The following is a 12812-nucleotide window of genomic DNA, read 5'->3' as shown; positions in this document are numbered from 1 at the left end:
GCCATGGCGATGTCTTTCTGAGCTTGCCCAAAATTCCATTCTGGATTCTGATTTGTGATGCTTGTGACAATGCTTTTCATTTTAGCTGGACCAAAGTCCTGCCCCAACCCTTCCTTTCCCTGGTATCAACATTGTGAAGTTACTAGTGAAAGCTTCTCTTTGGTATTTCCAAGTGACCTTCCATATACGACCAACCTGCGGCTGGTATGCGGCCCAGTATGTTTTGCTTTTCGTTTGCTGTTTCTTCCTCTTTGTTGTTTCCTTGTCTTTGTTTCCCTTTTTTCAGGCTCTAGGGACCTCAGGATGCACAGTCTTTTCCATCCTTGTCTGTTCCCCATTATACATCACTGTCCCTTCCAATTGAACTTGCCATGCTCTACCAGCTTGTTCTAATTTGTGCCATACCAGGAGAATGCCATATTACTCAGAGGCACACAAAGCATATATTTTGGAACCTGACTTCACCTGGGAAAAAAACAATGTGGAGGTACCTTTGGACGAAGTCATTTGGCCCATACAGATGGCTGGTTAGTCGATGACGGGTAAGATTCCTTGCGGGAGGAACAACCTAAGACAGGCACAGTCACATGGCGGCCAAAACAAGCCCTTCTGCCTCCAGGGAAGATGGCAGACGAGGCACAGGCACCTCCTCGTTCTCACAATCCTCTTGGACAGTCCCAGGGTTGTCCCCAGAGAGGAAATGTTTTGATTCTCAATGAGCAAGAGCAAAGATGGTGCTAACTCTGGAGCAGAAGCAGAAATATGGTTGCAAGTAAAATCCTCTTTCCTCTCTCCACTTATATACACTTGAGGTCTGGCGAGAATGGACAGACCGGCATGGCTTGTATCTCTTGAGGGTGAGTGTAAGAGGAGTAAACGCCAAGGATGGATGAGACTGTGCAATCCATGCGGTGGGGTTTCCAGGCCTTGTTTTGTTTATTTATGTCTCCATTTCCCTTCAGTTTCTGGTGTCCCTACTTCTCACCCCAACTGTCTTCTACATTCATTCATTTATTAAATTTGTTATGTAATTTAAAGAAAAAAATTAAAAATCTAAACCAGTATTAGCAGTCGTTTAGCAGATCTTGAAGCATCTTGAGCATAGCAGTAGAGTAAATAAGCTTCCGCAATTTACAGGAGCTGAGTCAAGCTTGAAAAGTTGCAAAAGACTTGATTACAAGATAGGAAAGCAAGGGCCAAACTATCTTAACTCACTGGAGACATCTTGTCTCTCTCAGGATAAGAACAAAAATGGGGGACTCGGGCTTGTCTTGTGCTCGGAAGCAGAGCCATGCCCCTGAGAAGTATCAGTCTAACAAGGAAAGTGATAGGAGTGACAGACAAAGTGGGCAATGCAGGATGTCCATCCACTTATCTCCTCAATGAGGACTATAAACTTGTGCAAGATGTGGCTGAGTTCCTATAAGATTTGGGCCTTGAGGCAGGGACCCTCCCAAAGCTCTTTTAAGTTGTGTACCAGGAAGTTGGCTCAGCCGCCTCCTGTCCATTTCCCTTTATTCCCCCTTCCTTTGCCCTCTTTGGAGCACTTCCTGTAAGTGAGCCGCATCGGTGAGTATGAGCTCAGGTAAGTGCAGAGGGAGCCCTCCAGCGGTGTGACCTTTCTACATATCTATCTGCATCTCATACTTGTGTGCAGAAGAGAGTCGGGACCTGGGGGGGGGGGGGGGTCACAAGGAGGGGTTGCCAAAGACCATCAGAAACACAATATTTTCTGTTTCTCATGAGGGTTCCATGTGGAAAGTTTGTTGGGGTTCAGAATGCTCTTTGATTGTAGGTAAACTATAAATCGCAGCAACTACAACTCCCAAATGTCCAGGGTCTATTTTCCCCAAACCTCATTGGTGTTCAAATTTGGGCACACTGAATATTTGTGCCAAGTATGGTCCATTATGGAGCCCCCGGTGGCGCAGTGGGTTAAAGCGCTAAGCTGCTGAGCTTGTTGACCGAAAGGTCACAGGTTCGATTCCGGGGAGCGGCGTGAGCTTCCACTTTCAGCCCTAGCTTCTGCCAACCGAGCAGTTTGAAAATATGCAAATGTGGGTACATCAATAGGTACTGCTCCGGCGGGAAGGTAATGGTGCTCCATGCAGTCATGCCGGCCACATGACCTTGGAGATGTCTGTAGAACGCCGGCTCTTCGGCTTAGAAATGGAGATGAGCACCACACCCCAGACTCAGACATGACTGGACTTAATGTCAGGGGACAACCTTTACCTGGTCTAGATTCTTCATTGTTTGAGTCGACAGTCCTCTCTGGATGTAGGTAAACTCAATGCCCACCAAAGCCTTCCAATATTTTCTGTTGGTCATGGGCGTTCTGTGTGCCAAGTTTGGTTCAATTCCATCGTTGGTGGAGTTCAGAATGCTCTTTGATTGTAGGTGAACTATAAATCCCAGCGACTACAATTCCCAAATGGGTGTATCGGGTATTTGTGCCAAATTTGGTCCAGTGAATGAAAACACATCCTGCATATCAGATATTTACATTACGATTCATAACAGTAGCAAAATTACAGTTATGAAGTAGCAATTTTATGGTTGAGGGTCACCACAACATGACAAACTGTATTAAGGGGTTGCGGTATTATTAGGAAATCTGAAAACCACAGTGCTAGATGCTAGAGAGTAGAATCTGTTAATGTCATTCTGAACCAATATCAGGGAGCAGAGCTATAATAATACAAGTGATCTTATATCCAGAACGACCTGGACAATAATATAAAGAAAAGTTGCTTTATATTTCCCCGTCAGAAGATCAGTTTCCATTATAAACAATCACATATCATCTAACTGATCTTCCATCTTGCTTCCATGAGTTAATTTCAATATAAATAATGGAGCCCTCAGTGGCGCAGTGGGTTAAACCGCTGAGCTGCTGAACTTGCTGACCGAAAGGTTGGCGGTTGGAATCTGGGGAGCGGGGGAGCTCCCACTGTTAGCCCCAGCTTCTGCCAACCTAGCAGTTCAAAAACATGCAAATGTGAGTAGAACAATAGGTACTGCTCTGGCAGGAAGGTAACTGCCCTCCATGCAGTCATGCCGGTCACATGACCTTGGAGGTATCTATGAACAACACCGGCTCTTCAGCTTGGAAATGGAGATGAGCACCAATCCCCAGAGTCGGGCACAACTAGGCTTAATGTCAAGAGGAAACCTTTACCTTTACTTAATGGAGTGAGCACCCAAAGAGATCAAGTTTAATGCAGTTTGTTATGAAACTAATACATGCTCCTTGTGTATGTAAATTTCCTTGGCTTCCAAGGATGCATACAATTTGACAGCCTCTTAATGGCGAGTAAAGCCACTGTTTTCTTAGCCTTATGTGATGCTTTTCTGTGGGATGTAAAATTCCTGCTTATTGCATTTAAGATCCCACATTTTCCTTTTGAATCCAAGCAGTGGAAGCTATTATGTTTAACCTCTGGGCACACAGGGCAATAAATATAGACACTCGTCTTGAGAGCAATCGAAGGAGTTTCTGGGTTGTTTTTCGGGCTATATGGCCATGTTCCAGAAGCATTCTCTCCTGACGTTTCGCCCGCACCTATGGCAGGCATCCTCAGAGGTTGTGAGGAGGGAGCTTCTTGTTCTGTCCACCATCACTATCCTAGTTCTAAGGGGCAGAAGGCAGGCTGTCACATTGGAGGAAAGTTGGGGCTGAGTTAGGAAGAATAGAGGCCACCAAGACGGGCCACAGATGGGTGCAGGCAGTGCCCTTGACACACAAAACTTGTTTCACTTCTTTCCCCTTTCTGACAGTGCCATCCGAGAGCGGTTTCCGAAGCTCCTGAGATTGGTGAGTTGAGCCCGATAGAGATTTCAAGTGGGAAGTTTGGTATTGAGCTCACTTCTGCGTGTTTGACATTGCCGTCTGCTTTTCGTTCCATAGGACGGCCATGAACTCCCCCCTCCTATCACGTTTGATGTTGAAACACCGACCACGCTCCCTCCAACCAAGGTACAGCAATGAAGGGAGAAAGGATGGGTGTTGCTATCAAAGGGAGCAAGATGGCACATTTATGTTCCAACATTAGCATCTCTGCATGGTCTAGACCAGGGCTTTCCAAATGTTTTGTGTTGGTGTATCGTTTTGTGACATGATAATTCAGTTTTACTAACAAACAATATAGAAAATATTATATGTTAGCTTGGGTCCCCAGCATTCCCCAGGTTATTTGAAAAAGTCAGTTTTTAATTGTACAAAACGCATAAGGTTGTGAGTGAACTACAACTCTCACCATGACAGGTTAACCCTGATGAACTCCATCAGTACTTAAAGTTTGTTTTGTTGGGCAAGTTTGCTCTTGATGCATCATTGTTGGGGTTTAGTGTGCTCTCTGGCTGTAGGGTAAACTATAACCCCCGCTATGGTGAGTCAGTCCCCTCAAACCCTCCAGTAGGTTGAGTTAGTCAAGGGGGTTCTGTGTGCCAAGTGTGGTCCAGGTCCATCATTTTGTGAAGGTTACAGTTTCTCTGGTTGTGGGTGAACTACAACTCCCAGAAAAAAATGGTTAGTCCCACCCCCACCCCCCACCCCCAAACCTCTCCAGTAATCAAATCTCAGCATATCAGATCTGTGTGCCAAGTTTGGTCCAGATCCGTTGGTGTTTGGGTTCATAGTTTGGTCCAGATCCATTGGTGTTTGGGTTCATAGTTTGGTCCGGATCCGTCAGTGTTTGGGTTCATAGTTTGGTCCAGATCCATTGGTGTTTGGTCCAGATCCATCGATGTTTGGGTTCATTGTGCTCTCTGGGTGTAGGTGAACAACAACTCCATCAAATCAGGGTGAATTTTCCCCAAAGACCTCCAGTATTTTATTGCTAGTAATGGGGGCTCTGTGTGCCAAGTTTGGTCCAATTCCATCTTTGGTGGAGTTCAGAGTTCTCATTGATTGCAGGTGAACTATAAATCCCAGTATTTACAACTCCAAAATGTTCATGCCAATTCCCCTAAAAATCCACCAGGATTCAAATTTGGGCATATTGGGTATGCATACAAAGTTTGGTCCAGATCCATCATTGTTTGGGTTCATAGTACACTTTGGATGTAGGTGAACTACATCTCCTATAAATCCCTCCAAAGACTTTCAGAATCCCAGGGGGGTTCTGTGTGCTAAGTTCGTTCCAGGTCCATTGTTGATGGAGTTCAGAGCACAGTTCTTATTTTGCAGGTGAACTATACATCCCAGTTCCTACAACTCCAATAAATCATGGCAAATTCTCCCCCAGCCTCTCTAGTGTGTTCAGTTGCCGATCAATTCCTATTTGCTGTGTGACATAGAAAAGATTTGGGAAGGGTTATGGGAGAGGTGGTGGGGTCATGCAAATCCCACACTAATTGAGAGAGTCAGGAATACTGGGTGTCTGTGTTGGAGGAAAAACAGAAAATCTAGGATGAAATGGTCCCCATATGAAAGCTTTCCTTTGAATGGTGGACATTGGCAGGGCTCTTGGACAGGTTCATGGTGCTTGTTTTAACCTGCAATGTCATTGGAGGGAGGACCTTTGGTGACTCCTCAGTGGTGGGGGTCATAGTTGTTTGTGGAAGTAGGAGCTTGTCCATGGAAGTGGGAGTCTCAGCTACATACATACATATTTCACTTTTATTATGTGTGTATGTATGTTTGTGTGTGTATATGTGTGTACACACACACATATATATTCATATAATCTTTACTGTATGAATGAAGTTTGGACATTTTTCCTTTAGACTTCTGATGTACTATAGTTTATTATTTTGTAATTTCCTCTATAGCTGCTCCGTGTGATTCATCGCCAGCATCGTCAACAGATTTTCTTAATTCTTAATTCGAAACTTACCCATCATAGTTTAGTTTATCTATTTAATTGCTGCAACTCAATTGCTGTAAAAGTAATTGTGCAAATTAGAGAAGTTATAGTCTGACCTACACTTGAGCAGCATCAGTATTCCACTTCTGTAGTGATGAACCCTTTCTGGAAGTTTGTAAACAGAGGCTGGATGGGCAATTGTGGGGAGAGCTTTGACTGTGTCCTCTTGCTGGCTGAAGAGGGTTGAACTAAATGCAGTTTGAAGGGAGTGTATGGTCTGTGGACCAGTTTAACAGTTGGCTCCTCTTTTTGACTCTTCCTATCCAGGGCAGTTATTTTTGCTCCGAAGGCTTGAAAGTGCTGATTGGGCAGTTTCTGCAACAGTAAGTATCCAAACGTTAATCTCAGTTTTCCAGTCACCGTGTGTGTGTTTTGAAAGACTGTGTTCTCATAGAGACAGGACTAAATATACATTAGATATGTAGTGCTATATTTTAGGGGTAACTAATAATTGCTCTCTTTTGTCCCCAGTTCTGAACCTAATAATAATAATAATAATAATAATAACAACAACAACAACAACAACAATAATAACAATAATAACAATGATAGTAATAGACAGCAGAATTGACGAGAAGCAGTAAAACTGGCACGATTCGAGGATTTAAAGACTGAACTCCAAAGATTCTGGCACAAGCCAGTGGTGATCGGCACACTAGGTGCAGTGCCTGAAGACCTTGGCCTGCACTTAAAAACAATCAGTACTGACAAAATTACCATCTGTCAGCTGCAAAAGGCCACTGACAGATGGTAATTTTGCACGCATTTTTTGCCAATACATCACAAAGTCTTAGACACTTATCCTGTGTTTACTGTATTTTGACCATTGTTCTGTGCATTTTAACATAAGTATTTCATAGAAATATGTTTTAATATTTGTATTTTAAATAATGTTTTATGATAATGTATTTTTAATGATGTGCGGGTAAGAAATATAATAATTATTATTATAATTATAATAATATCAACAAAACAACATAGTTAAAACACTATAAAAGTGTATATTGCAATATTGTTATTATTAATATATTAAAACATAGTTAAAATACAACCATACAAGTATATATTTAAACTTCCTTCCTTCCTTCCTTCGAGGCTCTTTAGCTCTTTGCTCGCGCTTTTGCAATGGCGGCTATCTTCACAATTCTTTACTATGCATCTAATTGAAGAATTGAGTCTGATTCTTTTTAAAGCAACGTCTGTGTTCTCTCTTCCCTCCTCCCCAAACATAGGTATTACGCCATCTATGACTCTGGGGATCGGCAAGGGTTATTGGATGCCTATCACGATGGAGCGTGCTGCTCCTTAAGTATCCCCTACGCAGTTCAAAACCCTGCCAGGTACGTTGCTGCTTTGAAGCTCTCTTCTCTTGTTGAAGGCTTTCATGGCCAGAATCACTGGGTTGCTGTGAGTTTTCTGGGCTGTCTGGCCATGTTCCAGAAGCAGTCTCTCCTGATGTTTTGCCCACATCTATGGCAGGCATCCTCAGAGGTTGAGAGGTCTGTTGGAAACTAGGCAAGTGGGGTTTATACATCTGTGGATATATAAATCCGAGCCAGATAACACCTCCCAACAAAGGATTCAAAGGAAGCAGCCAGGCTTTGAAGCTGCAAGCTATTTAGTGCTAATCATGGTGGCCAATTGCAACATTCACACTTGATTATAATGATGATGATGATGATTATTATTATTTTCTCCATGCAGTTTCTGTGTTTTGTCGGTACCCAGAACAGGTCATATCTCAACTCCTCTGCCATTTCCTAGCTACTGAGATGCATTTTTCTCTATATTTATTTATTTAGTAATTAAGTTAAAGGTTTCCCCTGGCCCCCTCCCTCCTGTCCTTTAGAAGGATGGTAAAAACTTGGCTGTGGGACCAAGCTTTCGGGACAGGGCAATAAAGCGGCAATAGCAAAGATGACCAGGCCAAAATATTAGATTTGATGCGGATGACTGGGATGGTTTTGAATGGTGTATTTTAATATTTTGATAAATGTTTTTAGTGTTTATATATTGTATGTGGATTTGTGTTGAATGTTTGCTGTGTATATGCTGTGCTCTACCCTGAGTCCCCTTCGGGGTGAGAAGGGCAGAATATAAATGTTTTAAATAAATAAATAAATAAATAAAGTCCAATCCGACTCTGGGGGTTTGTGCTCATCTCCATTTGTAAGCTGAAGAGCCCATGCTGTCCGTAGACACCTCCAAGGTCATGTGGCATAGAGCGCCATTACCTTCCCAACCTATTGATCTACTGACACATGCACATTTTCGAACTACTAGGTTTGCAGGAGCTGGGCTCATAGCAGGAGCTCACCCCACTCCCTGAATTCAAACCGCCGACCTTTCACTCAGCAAGTTATGCTTAGCAGTTTAGCCTGCTGCACTACCTGGGACTCTCTTTAGTAATTATCCCTCTTTAAAAAACTCTCCAATTCATTAGGTTTCCCCACTGTGTCCTTTTTTAAATTGCATTGAGCTTTAAACAGTCTTATTCTTTGCTCCTTTTTTTGTTACTTCGAATCTATAGAACAGCATGAAGGAGCTAGAGATTTAGTAAAACGGACTTAATCATTTGATCATTAATCATTTGATCCCTACCAATTATTGTCTCTATGTCCCAAACAAAGTATGCAAACAAAGGACTGGGCTTTTCTTCGGAAGTGAAATGCTGAGATTGTGTTTTGTTTCCAGGAGCAGTTTAGTCGAATACTTCAAGAGCAGCAGAAATGTGAAGAAACTGAAAGATCCCAGTAAGCAAGAGCAAACAACAGCTAAATGGTTTTGGGGCAAGAAAAAGGGGGTGCGTGGGCTGGCAATAAGAGTCTTGGGAAATAAACAGTGTCCTCTCCTCTTTTTTACCCCACAGCCATGCGCTTCAGGCTTCTCAAGCACACCAAATTGAATGTGGTGGCGTTCCTCAGTGAGCTTCCCAAAACGCAGCACGATATCAATTCCTTTGTGGTGGATGTCTGTGCCCAGACGGTGAGTGGGGAGGAGGAACCCGCCAAATACATCAGGGACTGTTAGAATGAGTAATTAACATATATTGATAGCCCCCTCCAATTGTCCTTTATATGCTCTGAAACACTTGGAGTTTTGCAGTAAGAAGAATTGAATTCTGTACTAAAATATTCCTTTAGATATAGTTCCCTCATAGCGCTTACTTTCCGGTGAGCTGTATGATTTCTTCCTTTCAGTGGCTTGCATGCTGCTAATGTTTGTAATCTTTTAAATTCAATCATTTGATAAAGTTGCAAATTGATCTTTCTTCTGTGTATTTTAATATATGTGTTTCATAGAAATATGTTTTCATGTGTTTATAATTGAGATATGAGGATGTATTTTTAGTGAGGGTCTGCCCGACCAGGGCTACCAAATGGCAAGAAACTCACCAAAAAATTTCCCATTTGCTGTACATGGATGATCTAAAGCAGGGGTCCTAAAACTTTTTAAACAGAGGGCCAGGTTACAGTCCCTCAAACTGTTGGAGGGCCGGATTATCATTTGAAGAAAAAAAAAACTTGAATGAATTCTTATGTACACTGCACATATTTTATTTGTAGTTCAAAAAACACTTTAAAACAATATAATAATTAAAATGGAGAAGCATTTTAACAAATATAAACTTATTAGTATTTCAATGGGAAGCGTGGGCCTGAGTTTGGCTGATGAGATAGGATTGTTGTTGTTGTTGTGTGCTTTTAAGTTGTTTCAGACTTAGGTTGACCCTGAGCGAGGGCTGGATAAATGACCTTGGAGGGCCTTATCTGGCTCCCGGGCCATAGTTTGAGGACCCCTGATCTAAAGTTTTATGGAAAATCAGAAACTGAAATCCAGTCACTGACCAAACCAGTTAGAATCTTTAGCACTGACACAGCAAGGGCATAGAGATGCCAAATGGACAAACCATAAAGTGCAATATCCTGAAGCCTATAAATATCTGGGCATGCTACAACTGGACAATATCAAGCGTGGTCATGTGAAAAAGCTGGTCAGCAAAGAGTATGTCCAAAAGGTCAGAAAAAATTTGAAGAGCAAATTAAATGATGGAAATAGGATCAAGGCTCTCAACCCCTGGGCCATCCCCATCATCAGATACACGGCTGGAATTGTGAACTGGACGCAAGCAGAGCTGGATGATCTGGACAGAAAAACAAGAAAACTGATGACAATCCATTCCTTTTGACACCCACGTAGTTATGTCGACAGACTTGACCTGCCCAGGAAATCAGGAGGCAGATGGAGGGCGTCTGCAAGTGAAACAAACAATAGAAAAAGAGAAACATGCACGGGGAAATAAGTCAAGAACCAGTATTGATGGAAGTCAATAGTACAAAACTGCTTCAAGTGCAAAAGACAAAGAGTGAATACAAGGCAGAGCAGAAAAGAAAACTGGCGAAAGAAGGCTCTCCATAGACAGTTTCTGGGAAACATTGAGAACAAAACTGACAAGGAAAAACCATAGGCATGGCTCACAAATGGAATTTGAAAAAGGAGACAGAGGGCCCAATTCTTGCAGCTCAAGAACAAGCCATTAGAATCAATGCCATCAAAGCCAGAATTGAAAAGTCGACGACAGATCCCAAGTGTAGACTCTGCAAGGAAACAGACAAAACAAAGAATCATGTCCTCAGCTGTTGCAAGGAGATCGGACAGACAGACTACAAGCATAAGCATAATACCATTGCTCAGATGATCCTTTGGAACTTGTGCCACAAACACCATCTGCCTGCGACAAAGAACTGGTGGGATCACAAGCCTGAAAAAGTTATACACAAAATGAACATGTCAAACTACTTGAGGACTTCCGAATCCAGACTGACAGAGTTTCGGAGCATAAGACTCTTGACCTCAGTATTGTGGGAAAAAACAAAGTATAGATCACCAATGTTGCAATCCTAGGTGAAACAGACAGGACAGGACTAAATATACATGAGATATGTAGTGCTATATTTTAGGGACAACTAATAATTGTTCTCCTTTGTCTCCAGTTCTGAACCTAATAATAATAATCGTCATCATTCAGCATATCTATCTCATTTGCTGTGACATACCGTGTTTTTGTGTCGGTAAAGTAATAACAACAACAACAAGAACAATAGATTTAATAGAATTAAAGCTCGAACTGCAAAGACTCTAGCAAAAGCCAGTAAAGGTGGTCCCAGTGGTGATCGGCACACTGGGAGCAGTGCCTAAAGACCTTGGCCTGCACTTAAATACAATCGGCACTGACAAAATTGCCAGCTGCCAGCTGCAAAAGGCCACCTTACTGGGATCTGCACGCATTATTTGCTGATACATCACATAGTCCTAGATACTTGGGAAGTGTCCGACGTGTGATCCAATACAACAGCCAGCAGAGTGATGTTGTCTGTTGTGGACTCCTCTTGTTGTGTTTCAAATAATAATAAGATAAACTGCAGAATCTGTATTCTGATAGATAAATTCTGAAAGCCGTGTTTTTTTTTATTTCAGAGCACACTGCTGTGTTTCACGTTACATGGAGTTTTCAAGGAAGGTGCGTATATTATTTTTTTATATAATAATTTTTATTGAAAGGAAGAACAATTGTAATATAGCAATAATAAAATGAACAGATTATAAAGTTATATATTTTTTTAAAAGTTACTCATCTACCTTTTAACTGATACAGTACTGTTAAATACTACAAATAAGAAAAACATACAAACAAATCAAAAAACATAAACACAAAAATAAACAAATACAGAGACATACACATTTCAGAGCATCTGTGTTTCGCAGTGAATGGGATTTTTGAGTAAGGTGCGTATACTCTAAAAAACAATTTTATTGAAGTCATAATGCAACAAAAATAAGCAAACAGATTATAAAGTTTGGTTGCTGTGAGTTTCCTGGGCTGTTTGGCCATGTTCCAGAAATATTCTCTCCTGAAGTTTTGCCAACATCTATGGCAGGCATCCTCAGAGATTGTGAGGTCTGTGGACATCTGTGAAATGTCCAGAGTGGGAGAAAGAACTCTTGTCTGTTGGAAGAAAGTGTGAATGTTGCAATTGGCCACCTTGATTAGCATTGAATAGCCTTGAAGCTTCAAAGCCTGGCTGCTTCCTGCCTGGGAAATCCTTTGTTGGGAGGTGTTATCTGGCCCTGATTGTTTTTTCTCTGGTTTTCCCATGTTTTTTAGTGTCCTGATTTTGAAGTTTTTAAAATACTGGTTGACAACAGATTATAAAGTTGCTTTATAACTCTTATTTACCTTCTAACCAACTCTACCACATTTCTGCTAAATATCTACTACAAATAACAAAATGAAAAACAGAAAAACAAGCACAAAGATGAAACAAATACAAAAAAATACAGCTAAACAACAAACATAAAAAAACTGCTGGCTGTCTAGTGCCCACAATGAAAATTCTCTTCTGCTCTTTTGAATTTCTACAGTGGATGGCCGATGTCGGGATTCAGTGCGATCCTTCACCCGTGTTTTTATCGCTGTTCCTGTTGGCATTAATGGGTAAGGGAGCACTTTAAAATCCTCACCCAATTCAGGGATTGCATGACATAAATCTCTGTATTATTTATTTATTTATTTACAGTATTTATATTCCATCCTTCTCAGGGCGGATTACAATTCACATATACATGACAAACATACAGTGCCATTAGACATTCAACATATATAGACAGACACAGAGGCAATTTAACATTCCAGCTTTCCGACTTCATGAGGGTATGCTTGATTCCAGCTACAGGGGGAGCTGCCACTTCACCATCTACTTATGACACTGAGTCCTGGATGGAGTACTTCCTCATTCTTACACACACTGCTGGAAGGTTTTATGGTGTTGCAAATTAGTTAAATTAGCCTCCCTGCATAAAGTGATACCTAAAATTCCTACTTGACAGATGCAACTGTCTTTCGGGCTGCATAGGCTGTTTCAACGTGCCTTCTCAGATTAG

The 12812-nt window shown here is 41.7% G+C and overlaps 1 protein-coding gene across 1 annotated transcript in view; it reads left to right on the top strand.

Annotated features, from left to right (window-relative positions):
- NXF1 (nuclear RNA export factor 1) overlaps positions 1-12812 on the top strand; it is a 40364-nt gene that overhangs the window by 21075 nt on the left and 6477 nt on the right. The window contains exons 11-18 of the mRNA XM_060758247.2: positions 3781-3817; positions 3911-3979; positions 6138-6193; positions 7103-7210; positions 8565-8623; positions 8740-8855; positions 11349-11391; positions 12294-12366. Of these exons, the coding sequence (XP_060614230.2) occupies positions 3781-3817; positions 3911-3979; positions 6138-6193; positions 7103-7210; positions 8565-8623; positions 8740-8855; positions 11349-11391; positions 12294-12366 (561 nt within the window). The remainder of the gene's footprint in view (positions 1-3780; positions 3818-3910; positions 3980-6137; positions 6194-7102; positions 7211-8564; positions 8624-8739; positions 8856-11348; positions 11392-12293; positions 12367-12812) is intronic.

This window comes from Anolis sagrei, chromosome 12 (genome assembly GCF_037176765.1).
Source record: "Anolis sagrei isolate rAnoSag1 chromosome 12, rAnoSag1.mat, whole genome shotgun sequence".
NCBI classification, from domain to species: domain Eukaryota; kingdom Metazoa; phylum Chordata; class Lepidosauria; order Squamata; family Dactyloidae; genus Anolis; species Anolis sagrei.
The sequence above is the reverse complement of the archived record's forward strand: the minus strand, read 5'-3'. Positions and strand labels throughout refer to the sequence as shown.